The following is a 19477-nucleotide window of genomic DNA, read 5'->3' on the forward strand; positions in this document are numbered from 1 at the left end:
ACGTCACCAGAAACCCCGGCTGTGTTTCTTGAAAATGAAACGTGGTGCGTTCACGGACACGCACAGGCAAAACGCTGCGTTCAAGGACAATAAAATATTTCAAATAAATAAATAAATAAACTGTAAATATTACCGTATAAATAATAATCTTGATACTGCTGTTTATTTACTTGTGGTTATTGTTAATGACACGTATATTTTTTATAGCACATTTCATATGCAGGGGCAACTCAATGTGCTTTACATAAAAACAAAATATCAAAAAAATTGAAAAAAACAACAACTTACAATTTAAAAAAAGAAAACCCAATTATAACATAAAGGAAAGAAAAATAGAAAGAGAGAAAGAAAACAAAAAGCTACACTAAAATAGAGCATAACATTGTTTCAATAATTGAATAATTCAAACAATAATTGAATGATTTAATACTTGTAAATGTTTTACTTGTAATTGTTTTACCTCTCTTTGATTAATTAGTCATTCTTTTTTGTTGTTGCTTTTCATTTAATTATTTATTCATTTGTCCCCATCCTCCTTCAAACACAATGATTATCTTATACATAATCAATCAAACCTTTCTTTAAACTTGAAGAATCATTGAGGTTGCCCAAATTTACAATGATGTCGAGTTGTTTAATATAAAATTAAAACAATTAAAACTGTAACAGTGTGAAACAGGGTGGTTTGTGTTCAGGGTTTTAAATTGTCCATAGGTTGGTATTAATCAATGTTCAAATATAAATATCCACCAAGTGAGTGTTATATAGATTAAAACACAATAATAAAGATGTCCAAATTAGACCAGGGCCTCTGTAATGCAAGACCAGCCTTTGTTTACTTTGAACGTTAGTGGTGCAAATTCTCAAATAAATCAGCAATGAATCAAATTTCCAAAAGAGATTTATTTTAAAATCACAGGTGGAATAAGACCTGTTAGCTGCATGATGGATCCAACCATGCAAATGATCCACATCCTCTGAGAATTACATTTTCAGTTTAAGGAGTCCTGAATAAGTTCTCCTCCACTCAGAAATGTGTTTTTCTTTTTTGTTACTTCACTTGAATGACTGAGCAATATTTGACACTATAAGATTGTTTTCACATTCATCAGCTGAAGGGGGAAAGTTTCTCTGTGCTCACCTTAAATCTCATTTTAAAACACAGAGTCATAGACAATTTGTGACATCACGACTAGTTTTCAGATTGCTAATCCTGGTGCAGTTTACAGTTTACACAGGTGTGATGAGGAAACGTGTAGGATCAAATGCACAAACATTGAGAATGGACTTTACCGTGACGTCAGAGACATTTTGTGTCCAACTGTTAAACTTCTGAAATGAAAAATATTTACGCAATCATAGACTCTGAGTTCTTCAGTGACGAAACAGGAAGAGATGTAATATTAACGCTTTCTAAGAGATTATTTCACTTTTTGTGTAAGAAACATTTTTCTCATCAAACTTATATTAAGTATTTTAGTATTAAATAGTATATTAAGTATAAAGTATAATATATATAGTTATTCATTACTGTTTTACTCTTTCTCTTCAATTACTAATATTGTTTTTGATGTGTATGTTGTACATATAGTAACTATTCAATACTTACAATAGTGTCTTGATATGCAGTTCTGCAATTCTGCCTTTTAATTTATTGTCATTTGTTTTCTGCCATTTGTTATCATATTTTATTGTCATTTTTTCTTGACTATAGTTGACTTTGTAACACAATAATTTCCCCTTGAAGGATCAATAACGTATATCTACTAGCAGAGTATTTTGAAGTTAAAAATATCTTTCAGGATTTTAATATAGTATATTAAAAGCTATAGTAAACATAGTAATATCACAATATAAAAACACTTAATTAGAAGTAAATGTCTTGCATTCAAAGTATGTAAATATTATAATATAAAAATGTACTGAAAGTTTGTAAAAGTGTCTAAAGGATCTACACAGCAGAATTGCTCCTGTTAGATGTTACTGGATCATTATTATTTAAACAACAATGAGTAAGCAGTATTTTAATGTTGTAGCTAGCCGAGGTGGAGCCAGTTTTAACCATTTTATACACTGTTACGACATTTAATGTGCAAAATAAACAGCTTTCACATAAACAGGTTAAAAATCCAATGAATGTTTGTAACGTAGTGAGATGGGAGTGTAAAACTGAATAAAACTTCAATAAAAGAGTAAATTCACTTTCTTTACATTCAACACAATGATGTTCGGACACAGTTAACCTTTCAAAACACTTTTTATTTTATATCTTCTATGCCGCCCGAAATGAGAGGCTCACAAACAACATTTCCTTGGTGAGTTTTAACAAGGCAGTGACACATGTAGCTCACTGGTATGTATAGCATAAAATGAACATTGCCTTACCTGCACCAGTCTAAAAAACACTGAGATGGATCAGATCAGACCTCTCTACATGTAAAAAGATTTGTGTGAGCTGGCTCGAGTCTCTAAAACACAACGGCATACAACAGCATTAAATATAGCCATTTCCTTCATTCACATTGATAGAAATAAAAAAAAAAAAGACCATGAGCTCAAAGACAGGAACAAAAAATGTTGACCTACCTTATATACTGTATTAACCCTTCTTTTTAATGCTCTAACCATAATATAAATGAAAGCAGGCCGTAATATCTCATGCTTTATTTACACGTCACATTCAGAGATGAGGCTGTGATGGGCAGAAAATGAAAACAAGTACAAGTGCACGCTTAAATGACAGCTCGCCCCAAACGGCTGCAGGCATGCACTGCTGCTTTAACAGAGGTGTGGTGCCGCTGTGAGCGCCGCACAGCAAGGGTGACTTTCACTCGAGCATCACAGAGAGCATCACCAGGGGAACCAGCCATTTCCATGCTAACCAGTGCCATGGAGATCCTGCAGCTGCTCTTTGATGTAACTGAGCGGTGACAACACATGAGGAGAGAGGAGGTGGGGAGGAGACAGAGAGGAGAGGAGAGAGGGAGCCTTGGAGACTTTATCAAGGTGGAGGCTCTAAAGAGATGCCTTGCTTTTCACACTACATCCACCCACACTGCAGAGAGTTTGCTCTTGGAATACACATAATACGCAGTACGATTACAATCGGGTTTGATTTTGTCACATGATCTTATTTCAGTTACTCATAATTCAAGCTGGGTAAAAATCAAATGATCCACTATCCATTCTTAACCTTTACATACTGTTTATATGATGACCCTTCACAATATCCCCTCATAATTAGACTCTATATCATATTTCTGAACCAAAAATCTAATTTGACCTCATCAGTTATTCATAAATGAGCAATGTATCCTTAATAAAGCTTTAAGAGAGCAGAGGTATTGTATTATTTAGGTTTGTTTATGGTGAAAAAAACAACATTCACAATCACACCAGGAAAACATGACAGACATCATGATTTCAATGAATATGAAAAATAAGACATTTTTGATTGGCGATTTTTTTGATTTTTCAATAAATACTGATCCAGATGAGCTCAGATCACTCTCTATGTATAAATATGTGTATCAGCTGCACAAAAATAAAGATAATTTAAATAATTTTACATATTCTGGCTCACTTTGGGGGAAAGTCATAAGATTTCAGGTTAAAATGAAGGTGTTTTTTTTTTTACTGCTCTCGAATCTAAAAATGGGTTAAATTTGATCTCAACAATATGGATCAATCTTCTCTTCGCATCTGTGACTTAGTTTGTTAATGATCTTGGAAAATCCAGTTGACCAAGACAATTAAGTGCTCATAATCAGGTTATTTTCCACTAAAAAGGAACATGAGAGTTCCCAGGAGAAATGTGCTTTCATATTTATGCGATATCAATATTTATCTGATGTAACTGAATCTCTTAAAAATAAATCAAATTGGCGGTTTCTGATTTAATCCTCCTTCGTCTCTGTAGATCATGAATGGCACTCAACATGAGGCTGGCTGCTCTTTGACAGCTTGGCCATGTTATAAACAGCAGAGTCAGATGCTATCAGAAAATACACAGCTATAATGTCAGCTGGTACATAAGTGGTAAAAGATACAGGATGTCAAATGTGGCAACAGTGTGCACATGGAGTAAACACAGTGTAAGGCATAAATAAACTGAGGTGAAAATTTATTAAAATGAACTTCTGATTAATTATGGTCCATAAAATGTCCAACAGATGCTCAGTTTTACTATCATACATGACAAAGAAAAAAGGGGAAATACTGATAATTGAGACGCTACAAGTGGAGAATGTTTTGTTATGGTGCTGATAGGTTGACTAATTGATTAATCAACTAGTCATTTCAGCTCTAACACTGCAGTATGTGATGTTTAAGCCCGAATATTCGATCATCTGCTCTTGAAACTGTACAAATCCAGTCTGCACATTTTGGAGTTAACAACAGGGAAGCCGCTGGATGAAAGCTGCTAATGTGACATCAGACATCATGAAACTGGCTGGATAATCCTCTGCAGCCATTTGAAACAAGCTCCCGTGAACAGCAAAGCGCAGTTGCCGCATGCACGCAGCATGTCTGACATTCACAACAATGCACTCACGCACACACGCACACACACACAGACTCCACATCCATAGTTAATACAAACAGGTCCTGTCTCATGGCCCTGCAGTACCCAATTTCAAGTGAAATGTGAGATGCCATGCATATTCACTGCAGGGTGCAGCAGGTGTGATTATGGCTGAAAGAACACTAAGTGGATGTTGACAGCTCTCCCTGCTGGTTGGACGCTGGCACTGCAGCTGCTCAATGTGTCATTTTAAAAGCCTGAGTAGAAAATGGCTATACATCAATAATGCTATGAGGTGTATATGGCTACCAAAAATCATATGTTTTTAACATTATATGGTTCTGTATTTAGACCAGTCCTCTTCGCCCCCCTAAATAAGGAGTTTCTTTAACACTCTTCCCTTTTTTCTTTTTTTTTTTTTTTTACATTCCACACCTTTGTCATGCATCTCCAACACCAGAACCCTGATCCCGTTAAAATCATGCTATTAGGTCATAATGAACCATGCGTTGTCTTTGGAATACTTCCCATCTAATCCTGACATGAATGAGCTTCTTTTTTTTTCACCACCGCTTGGCATAATCCTCTCACAAACACCCTTTGATCACTTACTAATCTTTGATAGGTACATATAGGCTTTACTATAATACTCATATTGTGCTGAATTATTACCACCATGTAAAAAACAAACAAAAAACAACAACAACAAAAAACAAAGCAACACATGATTATCATGTAGCGCTTTTGGGACTCACGAGAAGAACATGTCAACTTTGTGTGACTTTGTACCTAATAATGCATCTTCACAACAGTGTGTTGAATATATTGTAAATATACTGTCATATATCCTACAATATAAGCAGGTGGTGCGTTATATATACAACATATCCTGGATGTTTACAAAGAGTATGGATAACATATTTCCTTTTACATTTTCAATATATTTCATCATACACTTGACGTACACAGGAGGAATAGGTTCAACATCAACAAACAACTGTAAAATACTGTAAAAATATTGAAAAAACAAGAACATTCAGGGTCTGCCTGGTGAGTGTTAAAATAGGGCTTATAAATGAGAGGCTGTAAGTACAGACAGAGATTACACACGTTGGGATATGGCACTGGCATGAAGAAAAAGGACTAAATGACCTCAGAGAGCAACTTTACTGCTCTCAGTCTTGCCCTCAAAATAGTAAAAAGGCCTAAAAGAAGCTGTGCTGGATGCAGGCATGCGGATCACTGGAGAAAACAACATTTCGGCCAAATAGTAGAAAGAGAACAGAAGCACACCACGGGACAGAAGCCAAAGCAACTGGAGTGAGAGATCACCTGTTCATGTACAGGGAAAAAGATCTCTCTTGGTGATGAGATGCAGTTATGTTGCTGCATAATATTGTGAACTTCTACTTGTTGCCTCTAACTGGCCATCAGCGACTAGCGAAAAGAGGAGAGACAAGCTGCAGCGTCTCCTGCCTTCACACAACACGTGTTGTACACTGCAGCCACACCCTCAACACTTCTTTATTATGTCTTGTGCACTGTCCGCAGATTCATCTTGATACCACTTTCAGCGAAATACGCACAGGAGCAAAAAGCCGTAATGTCCGACTCCTGTATGGAATGTGAACACACCGTGGCGATGTGGCAACAAAAGGAGCTGGAATGTAATGGCTCCATAAGACCTGGTGATGTTGTACAAGTCCAGTCACTATTACAGCACTTTAAATCAGAGTGGCGGTAGCAATTCAACTGAAATCAAACCATCAGTTGTCTAAAATGTGATGTTTAAATGTGTAAACATGTTTGGTCCCGAGTGACAGGTCAAGAAAAAAGGTGGGAGAACTTGGCCAGAGAGGTGCCTTAAAAGAACAAAAGGGGGAGAAAAGGAAAGGATGCTGGATGGGTGCCTTGTTCAATCTATAAGCACCTCTTTATCTCACTGCACAGTTCAGTCTGCTGCCGCACCAGCGTACATTCTCAAAGACACCTCGTCTCTGCAGATCTGTGACCCCCCAACCGATCCTCCCACCTCCTGCACCAACATCCTTGCTGGTTTTGCCCAGCCACTTTGCCAGTCACAGGATCTGCACCTCCTCTATTGATGAGAAGATTGGGGTGCCGGGTAGGGCGTCATGGTCGGGGGAGGGTGTGGGGAAGACCCTCACTCCTGCTCCCCCTTCAAGCAGAGCTCCAAACCCTTCTGGATTTGAAATAAAAACCTATGCAGGGAGACAGCCTGCCGCTGGCAGTGCAACGCCGTGCCGCTCCCGGCGCCCCCGCCCCGTCTCACTTCTTGACGGCCTGTCGGTAGCTGTGTCTCTGGCCTTCCTGTCGAGGTTTGCTGCTGCAGGCGCTGGCTTTGCTGCTGTTTCCTCCGTCTCTGGTGCTGCTGGCCTGACTGATCTGGCTGGCCTGGCTGCTGTCCTGCAGCGTGGGGCTGGAGTGAGCCCTCTGCAGCCCGTTGTCCTCCAGCAGCTGGGACTCGAACACAGAAAGGTCCTCCTCACCGCTCCGGATTTTAGCCCGCAGCAGCATGGCATAAGTCCCGTAACGCGTTTTCTATAAAAGAGTGTGTGTGTGTGTGTGTGTAAGACAGAGGCAGACAGACAGAAGAAGAAATGTAGGACTTGGCAATTCAGAGAGCTACAGTACTGTAATAAAGATTTAACGTTTCACTGCTTTTCCCATTTATTTCCATCCCTCACCTCAAACTCCAGATACTCGTCACGCTGGCGGTACTCTTCCAGCTCGCGGCCTTTGACCTTGCGGTCAGGAGGGTAAGAGCGTAGCTCAGCCAGTTCAGTGGAGAGGGCTCTGAATCGAGATTCGTGGGATCTGACCTGCTCCTCCTAAAAGAGTCAAGACAAACATCATGAGGGGCAGACAAAGGAAACAATAAAAACCTGCTTTAATTGACTTTTTGTAATTTCTTTTAAGCCCGGTGCCCTACTGACTCTAACACCCACCTGCACACCTGCTTCCAATCCCCTGATCAAAATCTCCAGCATACAGTACCAGCCACTTTCCCTTAGTTCTCTATTGTGCATTCAGCCTTATCAGCCTTCCTGTCGCCTGTTTCTGCCTCCTTCTAATGAACATTTGCCTTTTTTCTGCGTTGCCCCTTATGTTTTGTTTGCATATTTGGACTGACAAACCACTTGGATTATGGACACAGTTTATTTTGTTTTAAATTCTCTTTCCCGTCTCTGAGTCGTGTGTTTGAGTCCATTACTAACAACACTGAGACTTCATACAATATTGATGTTGTATAATAATGTTTCCTATGTACCTCTGTAGCCAGCACTGAATTTTATTTTGGTTTCGGTTGTATTGAATACAGTGTGGTATGTTGTGTACTGATGCCACAACATTTTAACATTATAATAAAAAACATTCATGTTATACTGACATTTTGGGCAAGTTTTTAAGTCTGATCAAACAACCCTTTACAAACTTCTACTTTCACAGAGGTTATAATGTCAGTGATTTGCTGAAGACACGCTGTACTGTGAGGTTTTTACAGTATTTCATCTACCCCATTTATATCAGTGAGGGTTATGAATGAGGTTAGAAACATCTTGCAGTATTTCATAATACAGTTCAACATCACCACAAGCTACAGCCTCCGAAATAACCTCAAGGATGAATCAACACATCTCTGACACAGTTTCAATAAAAACTAAAACTAACCTTATATTATAATCCATTATTTTTAGCTTTGTGTACCTAAAAACTGGTAACTAATTGTACTTGCTCATTAACTCTGTGATAATAAAAAAAAAATCTCATTATAATAATTTCTTGTTTAACTTATGGTGGCAGCTACATTGTGCTGAGGTTATGATTCATCACTGATTGCTGTTGGGCTATTAACTCATATAATTCATTTAATTTGTGTCGTGTGCTGAACAAAACAAACAAATAGTGTTCACCCAATATGCAGCTCCAACATTTCACAACACATCGAAATGAGGAATGAAATGCCTGAGCACTAGTGATGTATTTCAATGGTGTTAAGTGTTTACTCATGAAAATTTAATTTGAATAACTGCCACTATGTTATGAAAAATGATGTATAAACACATTTTGGAAATGGCCGTAGAGTACAGATCGTTTTTATTTTTGAAAGAATTGCATCAGTTTTCTTTAATGAATTTTACAGGACGCTGGGGTCAGACTTATCTCAGGCCAAGCCTCGACTCAAAAATATCTGTAACGTTAAGATACCTCGGACAGTTTCGACATCGTCCCCGGCAGCAGCGGTCGACTGAATTTCTTCTGTGAGCCGATGGCTGCTGGGAAAGGAGGAGCGGAGAACATGGCAGCCACGGTGTTGATCCGTGTGATCCATGACTGCATCTGCTCTGCGTTCCTGTGATGGATAATACATGCCCACACATGCATAAGCAATATGCAGATACATTACAAATAAACCCCAAAACACACAGAGAAACTGCAAACACACACACACACACACATTCCCCATCAGCTCCCCTCCATGGTGCTGTATGCAACATCAGCACGTGCAACATCAAAGGGATAATTATCAGAGAATGCAGCCTTGCTGTTGACAAAGAAATTATTTGGGAGCCAATTAATGCATGAGAGGAAAGGGTCTGTTTTACACTAACGGAGCCATTAGGGACCCATGAGAAATATCAGATTGAATCAGACAGCCTTGCTTAAATCCCCAGGGAAAGCTGAAGACAGAAAGAGAGAGAGAAAGAGATCGAGAGGCAAAGAGGAAAAGGAAAGAAAGAGGAGAGAGACGGAGAGACAGAGAGAGGGGTACAGTATCTGGGACAAATGCAAGCTGCAACTGGAGCACAGAGCCTGTCCTCCTGGGGGCTGAAACATGTGGCCACTCATGTGCCACTTCCTGGATCCTGCTAGCACACATATACGCACCTTTACCTTACTCTCAACGTACACTACATACATCCAGCTCAACATGTTTATGTGTCATTGATCTGTGTGCACTCAGTATGTGTTTTGCACACTGTGGGCACATGTGCACAGCTGGCTCCAAATGCTGTTAGCTGAGGCTGGATGCTCTGCTGTGATTAAACAGCCATGGCTACATGACGCCAAAAGTGTGCGAACACCCGAACATCACAGCTGCATCTGATTGTTAAACATCTTCTTCTAAAACTATGAGCATTTATCTGCAGCTGCTACTCTTCTGCAAACCCTTTCCACCAGATTTTGGATCCTGGCCGCAGGGATTTGCTCCCATTCAGCCACAAGAGCATAAGCGAGGTCCAAAACTGATGTAGGGTGATAAGACAATTGCTGTTCCAGTTCATCCCAAAGGTGTTGGATGGGGTTAAGGTCAGGGCTCTCTGCAGGCCAGTGAAGTTCTTACACAGCAAATTGGGGAAACCATTTCTTTGTAGCAGGATATTTGGGTATAGCTCTGTCTTGTTTCAACCCATAGACTGTATTTAAAGCCAATTTGAAGCCCAGAGTTGCTGTTGATGTTTCGAGCCATTATTTCCATTTGGAGCCAGGAACCTCCAGAGAAGTAGTGCAGGGTGTTGCCTTTTTTGCTTTGGAAACTTTAGCTGAATTGTGATAACAGGGCAGGTATCATAATCAAGTGACATTAAATTTAGTGAAATATTGCAGCAATAGTTTGACTCAGTGCGACTCCCGGAGCCAGAGAGAAAACAAGTCAATCACAGCTGTCAATCAACGTTCATAGGGCAGACACCAAATCTTATTGAAGGAGCAATCATTTCTAAAATGGCCACCAGCACACTTATTAGAGGGTCTAAATTTGGAGATCGAGACTATAATGACTCATTGAAAAAAATGATTCACTTAGTATTTGTACAGAGTTGATGCTTTTTGAATGGGAGTCTATTGGAGCCAGCATTGGCCATTAATGGCACTTTAAGGTAGAAGTGGTGGAAGCACACTATTGTATAAAATATCAGTCTATCCTTTAATATTTCCTTAAAAGAAGGGTTCAAATTGTTTCAGCTGTGTCTTAAAACAACAGTCGGTTGCCCATATAAACACTAAAAGAGGTTTTGCTGGCTGTAATCTTCCTGTTCAGACTGACCATTAAAGGCTATTTCAGTGTACTTGTCGGGGGCCAAAATCTACAGTCATTGTTTTGTGAGAAAACACATTTAAAAGTTTATCTTAAGATAAAATGAAGCGTTGGCAGTCAAAGTTAGCCAAATGGAATCACTATCTTGCAACTCAACAGTATTTTTAGTACAAATTTCTCTCTCTGTGAAGCTTAGTGTGGAAAACACTGTAATCTTGAATTAAAATGGCGATAACTTCAGAAGATCCACACTTGATATGACTAACTCAGACTGCTGAAGTCTCACATTAACTTTACATAAACATATTCCATTTTTGCACTTACAAGGACTGTATATTTTGTGCCCTATCTCTTACACTGAAATCACTGTAGGAAATGATATTTTAAAGGCCTGTATGAACAAGACGAATGATTCAAGTGAGCAAACCTATTTTAGTGTTTATATGGGCAGCGTAATATAGATTTAATTTGTCCTTTAATTAGAAACAAGAGGCAAAAAAAACATGAAGAACAGTGGATATGTACAGGTGCGTCCACATACCTTTGGCCATATAATATAGTTTGGAGAGAGACTACAGGTCAGAAAAACTAACAAGACTCAAGCATTGAACTTGAAAAGTCAAGCTCAGACCAGTGTTGAAGTCTCTGCTGGTGTGTGATTGAGGTTTTGTACATTCTGCAGAGGTCTGTACTCTCTCTATATGTCACTTTGGTTCAGCGAGCAGCATAAAATGGGCAGATTGGGACTCACGGTGCCTGGAAGAGATACACCCTCCAGTCAGCGGTTCGCAGGTAGAAGACGTTGGGCCTCTTGCTGTAGTCTGAAGCTTTCATGGCCAGAGAGTGGTGGATGGACACGGCATTCTTCATGTCCTCATCAGATAGCTGCTTATCAGGCCTGTATTCTCCCTGGCATGACAGTTATAAAATAGAGGATGAATGTTATGATTAACACCTACAGGATATTAACACTTGAAGTGAAAGTTGGTGAGCTGAGAAGTGGCGAGAGGGGAAAGAGCTGCGCACCAACATTAATGCAGCAACTATTAAAAACTACTGATCATTTTAGCACAGGAGGAGAAAGTGGAGGGTGAGTCCTTCTATCCATTAATTTGAAAGGCTTAAATGCAATTAAAACTACTTATTTTCATTCCGAAAACAGAGGAGTCTGATCTGCTGCTTGACGAGCTGCATTAGAGCTGCGTATCGTTTCAGCTTTTTTGATGCAGGTGCCAAAATGATACCTGAATTTTGATACTGCTCCCAAAATGTATGCTCTACTTTGAGATAAATAAACATTTTGAGGGGGCTATAATCAATATTTTTATACTAAAAATGGATCTCAGGTGTTGCTAAGAGCACCAAACCCACAGAATTATCATCTGCAGTAAACGTTTTACCATTTTCCAGCTCATCGTTTTAGTTTCTGTCCTGAAGCTTTACTCTTTTGCTTCAATCTCATTGTTATCATAGCGTGAATTTGCTGTACTCTTGCTGTAGAGCTTTTTCTCTGAAAAAATCTGCATGCTGTGGTCGAAATGACACTATGAGCACTGAGAGTGAATCAAAAACAGTGAAGCTGCAGCCGGACGGCTTAACAATGAGCTGAAACCTCACTATAAATCTGAGAGGAGCTGCAGAGTCACTGATAAGTCTCTGTAAATTCATCACTTCATCACATTGTATTAAAAAAATGTTGCTTATGGCTGCTTTAAATGTTGACTAAACACAAACAGCCTAAAATGTGGCAAACATTCACTGCCAACTTTAAATATTTAATGGTTTGATATGAAATGTTTCAGACACACATCGGTCTGTACCCGAAAATGTTTTGAGGTTCAATGCACAAGCCTAAAGAGAACAAATCTAAAAGCTCCTCCTTGAGTGGATGCTGTATTTCTGTCTCCGTTCAGGAGGAGGCTGGGGCAACAGAGCCCTGTTATGTTGGCAGTCTGCCCCCACCCCCCTCCATCAAAGCCAGAACCATCACTCCTTATGGCTCCTCTGCACAGTGCCAGAGCCTGACTGGTTGGCCTGGATATCGTATCATAACACTTTTTTAGACATATAAACAGGAAAAGAGTCGACACTGAGAAGTTGTATATTTGTCCCTGATGTTTCATTAAAATAAAGTGTTATGGGGGATTAAGTGCAGGCAGGTTACATTATAGTAAAGGACTTTTTTTTTTTTTCAAGAGATATCCGGAGATAAAAATCCACCTTCTGTAAGCGTGAAATGAAAACAGAATGTTTATGGAGATGTACTCACCTGTTATTCAAAAGGTTGAATAATGAATATCAAGCAGTAGCTGTTACAAATTGCTTCTAACAGAGCTTGGTGAGTATACTCTGTAGTAATGTGAGTGACTTACTTTTTGCAGATAGAGAATAAACCCTTTCAGGATGGCGTAGAAGGTCTTCCATCCTCTCTTGCCTCTTGGTGCTGTTATGAGAAGAAAAAATATTGACATTATGCTGGTAGTCGAGAAAATATGCACATATATGATGCTCTCAGCTGTTCAGGTTTTCTAAAAAGTGTAATTTTGCTCAAAAAGCATAGAAATAGATAGAAAGGTCAAAAAATTGAAGGCTTATAAAGTGGACCATCCCCCAAATTAAGGATAAAAAACAATATAACATAAAATTGGAAAAGATAAAAGGTATCTACTATGTAAATAATATAAAATAACTTGTTTTTGTTAAAAATCTACTTTAATTTATAGTGCCTGCTATGGAATATGATAAACAGCCACTTCACTGTTTTACCATATTATACTATAAGTACTTTAGTACTAGTACTCTTAATTTAATCGAACTTTCTTGTGCATTAAACCACTTCACTAAGTCAAGGAGGCACAACAAAAGTTGAGGGTTTATTTGGAGATATAGATCACAACATCATGGCTCATCTTAGATCAGTCTGTTACTGAGTTGATGCTCTATTTTCTTATTAACACAATGCTTCCCTATGTAATGTGATCAAACAGTCAAACCCTTGTTTTGATTACATCATATTAGCACACATGGCTCCTAAAAGCCTTGCGTTCACTACAAAACTATCTTTTGCCTGTCACCTGTCACAAATATTAAAAATATACAGTGTGTTCCTGTTTTCTAGCATTACAAAGAGAATAATAGCAAAAATAACCTTAGCAGAGACAACCTATAATACACTATTCAAAACATACATACTGTAAACCATTGTATGAACATAAATAATGTGCATATGTGCATAAAAGACTCCTGCATCTCTTTATTTAATGTGTATAATAGTACTATTGTCTTGAAACTAAATAACAGGCATGACTCACAGTATTATAGAGAATGTGTGCTCATGTGATGTGATCAAAAGCTCCCAAACAGCTACTAAATGGACCTCGAGGTGGTATTTGTTTTGCCAATTGCTGTTTCCAGCACAGGCTTACTTTAAGATCTTTTAATTCCATATAAAATTAAATGTAATACTTTTTTCAAGGTGATAAAAATAAAACAGAAATCCAAAAGGGACGATAAGACCTCCACTTATTTAGCACTTATTGAACTTTATATCATATTTTTGTCAGTATTTCCCAGCTGCATGTAACAATAATTCTTAGTGAAGTTAGTCAATTAACGTGACTTGGACCTGGATAAATGGCTGGAAATTAATGGATGGATTAACCGATTAAAATGACACTTTTTGCTATAATTGACACGATGAGCTTCCTAACTACAGCAGCCAGCAGGTCTGACGGTGCTCACTGAAACAACACAAAAAGTGATTAAACAGCCTTTTTTTTGGCACAATCCAGTGTTGCACCATTCTCTCTTGCAGTTTATTGATGTACTACGTCTAACGAAAGTCCGCAAACACATACAATAGACAGTAATGACTAATGTTACTCTCCACAGGAGCAAGAAAATATATTAAAGACATTTGTATTTAAGATTTAAGACATTTTAACACCTTCTATGGCCTCTGTAGGTCACACCAAGAAAGTGCTATTTCAAAAAAATCATTTTTCTTGGCTTTTACTTCCTCTTTGAGGCCATGAAAACATAAAACATGGATTTCTCATTGACCCTAAATTTGATGTTTTACAGACCTCTACAGACCTCATTTGTTCAAGATTTTTTAAAAACATGTTAGAGACTCATTCTGTTCATGTACAAGATGAAAAAATGAAACTCAACATCAAAAATGTGTCCAGCAGGATCTGTTATGTCAGCAGTGATTTATGTTATTCTTCTTTTATACACTAGCACAACCTGTATCTATAGCAACCATAACGCAATCTGATGGTCTTTTTGTGCATTACATACCTCATACAAGTGGTAAAGATTGCCCCAAAAAGTTAAATGGATTAAATAGATTTAGTTTTTGACCAGATATCCTGACACAAAGTGACCTCTACCAAACGTTTGAGCAGACCTACAAAGGGTTTAGGGACTTGATTTCAGTGCTTTTTTAAGATTTAAGGCTATCTCCAACTTCAAGAATGAACTCAAGATGGAGAAATGTAAATCAGAGTGTCTGAAGCGTACTTCTCTTGCCGTCCGAGTCAGCGTGGACTTTGCGGACCAGGAACCCGTTCTTGTACAGCAGCATCCCGGAGGGCTCGGCCTCTTCCGACAGGGGCTTCCCACTGCTGCTCTCCCGCTTCATCGATCTGGAGGCGGTGGAGTCACACAGGCTGTCCCCGAGCTCCGAAAAGGACTTCCGCAGCTCTTCCTCGTCGCTATGGAGACAAAAAAAAAAAGAAAAGAAAAAGAGAAAACAGATACCATGGTGATCAACACTTATGTGTCATGTCTCATTAGCAACGTGAATAAACACATCATCATTCATCCTGTCCATTTGCCTCGCACTCTGTGCTCGTTACACAAGGAACAGCAGAGGATGGGGGGTCCAGAGATTTCACACACATGCACACACACACACTCGCTGCAGAACTTATTTCATGCAGCACACATGAGTAATATCTCCGTCCACTGCTTGCGTCTTGGCAGAGCTTTTGTTGCAGAAGACGTTTACAAAGCACTGTGTATCTGGAGGGAAACCTGAGTGAATGAAGCTGTCTTCAAAGCTTTAATTGTGTGTTTTCCTTTCTCTCTCTCTCTCTCCTCTCTCTCTCTATCTCTCTCTCTCTCTCTCTCTCTCTCTCTCTCTCTCTCTCTCTCTCGTCTCTCTGTCTCTCTGTCTCTCTGTCTCTCTCTCTCTCTCTCTCTCTCTCTCTTCTCTCTCTCTCTCTCTCTCTCTCCTCTCTCTCTCTCTCTCTGTCTGTATGCTCTGCTCCTGCTCTCCTGAGAAACAGTCCACTCTCCTTGATCAAAAAAGAACGACAGTAAAAAGAGTGACACCATCTATCTTGTTCTCCAGCTTGGAGGTGAAAAACAGGGGCATCTTTACCCAGGAGGGTGAGAGAAGGGGGTGGGGCAGCTACTTTCAAAGATGCATCACTGTTACTCTTCTTCCTCCTCCTGATGCTCACAAGAAGTAGAAGTGGGAAATAATACTCCTCCTTGCAACAAAAAAAATGAGGTTTTGCAGGCGTATCAAAAGAGAGAGAGAGAGGGAGAGGAGAGAAGAGAGAGAGAGAGAGAGAGAGAGAGAGAGAGAGAGGAGAGAAGAGAGAGAGAGAGAGAGAGCGAGAGAGAGAGAGAGAGAAGAGAGAGAGAGAGAGAGAGAGAGAGAGAGAGAGAGAGAGAGAGAGAGAGAGTGGAAGCTGCTTCATTCAGTTTCCAATTAAAATCTCAAATTAGCAGCGACAAGGATGAATGGTGCTAAAATACCTTAAATAACAGAAAATATCAGCCTCAACTTTTAAGCCAACAGGAAGGAAAAGTCTCAGAATAAACTACTGAATGGGCCTGGTGCTGAGTCATAGGTAAAGATTTTGTTACTGTTGTACTACAGTTTGTAATCATATATATTTTTTAGATCTATTTAAAATTTGGCTACCTGAATATTCTTGCTACCCTAATTTTGTTCCTGTTTACTGCATTTGTTTTATTGCATTGAAAGAGATAAATGAACTTTCTTATTATAATAACTCTACAAACTTTATAGTGATATTGATGTATAGCTGAACTTAATTGTACTCTAATCACTGGTTACTATATTGTTCCTTTTTTTTTAATGGAGTAGTTTGATGTCTTAGCTCTTTTAATATGTATTTACTTCCTATTTCAATGTATTATTTTCCCCTTTTTTCTTTCATTTCTGATCCTATAATGCTCTGAAGTTGTGGACCAGACAGCAGCAGAGTAATCATCTCTGGTGAGGTAAGTAATGTAAATGATTAGGGAAGTGCTTCTTTGTGTTTTGTGATCTTTATGCTTTATTGTAAATTGCTTACATGAACCGCTGCAGGTAAATGCTTCTTTGTACGTCACTTAAAGACATTATTTTCAAGATTAACTCTTAAAATTAAAGCTTTTATTACAACCTGGATCTTTTTTTCCCCACAGTTTTCGCCATAATTCCTACTGACCCTGTAATAATAGTAATACTAATAAACTGTAGTAAAGAAATCTGAGAGGATATAAACACAATCTAGATTAGCCAAACTTATTTTAAAGTGTTTTTTTGCCTCCATATGAAGTGGTTTAGATAAATTGTAGGCTTGTTTATGGCTCATGTTTCTCCTTCTCAGATCTCATCAATCATCTTTAATGAGCATAATGTTACCATAACTAATAGGAATCTTGTCCAAACATTAATGTTATAATAAACCAAAGTTATTCTGTAAATCTAATAAAAACCTGATGTTTAAAACTGAAGCACCGGCATGTGTCAGGCTGCTATAATTGTGTTTACCAGACTGCTTCTTTATTAGAGGAAGTTTCCAGGTGAGCAGTCACGGTTGGATGAAGTGTGGTGAAGGTTTTCCGTGAAGGGTGCAAATCGCTCGTTAAGAGACCGGCCTGGAGGAGCCATCTTTTGTTAATGAGGAATCTGATGAGTGCTGGCTGACTCGCTTTATGTCTCGCTAACTGCTCTCATGTGAACTCTGAACTCTGTGTGTGTGTGTGTGTGTGTGTGTATGTGTGTATGTGTGTGTGTGTGTGTGTGTGTGTGTGTGTGTGTGTGTGTGTGCATTTCCTGGAAAACTGGAAGACGAGTATATTGTTGTTTAGATGAGAAAATCTAGTTGTGCTCTGTATTTATTGCCCCTTCCTCATTTGTATTTATCTTGTTTTCTATCTGATTTTTCTATATTCAGTGTATTTTATTGGCATTTTTAACATTTTATCTTTATTATATGTCTCTAAATCCATATTCCTTACTCTTTATGTTCAAGCATAGCTGTACAAACATCCTTTTTTTCTATATATGTATGAAAGTATGTTATTTTTCTACATTCAGTGTATTTTAGCACCATTTTTTTTAACATTTTATCTTTATAATATGTCTATCTATCCATATTCCATACCCTCTCTTTTCAAGTAAGGCTGTAAAAACATCATTTCTATTACTATAATTGTATGAAAGTAAAAGAGTGAAAGAGAATGGAGATTTCTACCCCATTTTTTACAGATTGCTACAGCAGTGATAATCCCATTCTCTACTAAATAATCCCTTACAATGCAATGTGTCCCTTCTTTGGTGTTGTTTTAACGGGATTTGTCACATTAGCACATGACAGATGCTTCAGGCTACAACGTTAAGTGTCTCCGCATCGGCCCCGCTGAGGTAACGTGGCAATTCCACTTGTTACCTCACCAAGCGGCACCCATGTAAAAAAGTTCATCCCGAAAATAGAAAAATGGCTTGATGCTGCTGAAACCCCCCCGAGACCCCGCTATGAGTAACCAACAGTACATAACAGCAGTTAACCCCATGCAGGAGCCGGAGAGAGAGAACGAGAGGCAGAGACGGAGCCAATGAGCGTGTAGCCTGTTGCCTGGTAACTGCTGGCCTGCCTGAATCCCTTTCTACACAGAGAGACAAAGTCGAGAGGAGAGATGGAGAGAGAGAGAGAGAGAGAGAGAGAGAGAGAGAGAGAGAGAGAGAGAGGAGAGAGAGAGAGAGAGAGAGAGAGAGAGAGAGGGGGAGGGAGAGAGAGAGAGAGAGAGAGAGAGAGAGAGAGAGAGAGAGAGAGAGAGAGAGAGAGAGAGAGAGAGAGAGAGAGAGAGAGGGGGGGGGGGGGATGGATGGAGGGAAGTGAGGAGACAGAGATGGAGGAGGGTGGTGGTGATGGAGGATGATGAGGAGGATGAGGAGGAGGAGGAGGAGGAAGAGGAGGGGGGTAGAGAGGAGAAAAAAAAGACAAAGCTCATCCTTCTCAGATGGCAGAATGTTATCAACAATAATATGAGAGAGAAAGGAAAGAACAAAGAAGGAGAGGAGAGGAGAAAAGGATGAAAGAGGAGAGCGGAGGAAACAGGAAAGAAAGAAAAGAGCAGGAAAAAAAGGAGGAAAGAAAAGGAAAAAAAAGAAGTAAGGATCGGAAAGGAAAGAAAAATAAAATGAATGAAAAGGACAGAAAAGGACAGCAAAAATAGAAAATATAAGAGAGGACAGGAGAAGAGAGGAAATGAAATGAAATAAAATGAAAGGAAGGCAAGGGAAAACAATAAAAGGAAAGAAAGGAAAGGAAAGGAAATGAAAAGAAGGCAAGGGAAAAGAAAGAAAGGAAAAAACTGGAAAGGAAATGAAATGAAAGGAAGGCAAGGGAGAAGGAAGAAAGGAAAGAAAGGGAAAGGAAAACAAAGGAAAGGAAAGGAAAGGAAAATTGATAGACAGTATTAGAGAGAGGAAAGGAAAAGAAAATGACACGAAAGGGAAGAGGAAAATACAGGAAAAAGGAAAGAAAAGAAAAAGAAAAGACAGGAAAAGAAGTAAGGATTGGGAAATGAAAGAAAAATACAGAAAAGAAAAGGAAAGAAGAGCAAAAATAGATGGAAAG

At 38.9% G+C, this 19477-nt stretch overlaps 1 protein-coding gene across 1 annotated transcript in view; it reads right to left on the reverse strand.

The window, feature by feature from the left end:
* Positions 1-6814: 6814 nt before the first annotated feature.
* Positions 6815-19477, reverse strand: part of LOC134003132 (PH and SEC7 domain-containing protein 1-like) — a 55256-nt gene continuing 42593 nt past the window's right edge. Inside the window, exons 11-16 of the mRNA XM_062442264.1 lie at positions 15111-15304; positions 12959-13029; positions 11338-11495; positions 8756-8900; positions 7234-7377; positions 6815-7087 (exon numbers count right to left, since the gene is read on the reverse strand). Coding sequence (XP_062298248.1) covers positions 6815-7087; positions 7234-7377; positions 8756-8900; positions 11338-11495; positions 12959-13029; positions 15111-15304 — 985 coding nt within the window. The remainder of the gene's footprint in view (positions 7088-7233; positions 7378-8755; positions 8901-11337; positions 11496-12958; positions 13030-15110; positions 15305-19477) is intronic.

The sequence above is a fragment of the Scomber scombrus genome, chromosome 21, assembly GCF_963691925.1.
Source record: "Scomber scombrus chromosome 21, fScoSco1.1, whole genome shotgun sequence".
NCBI lineage: Eukaryota > Metazoa > Chordata > Actinopteri > Scombriformes > Scombridae > Scomber > Scomber scombrus.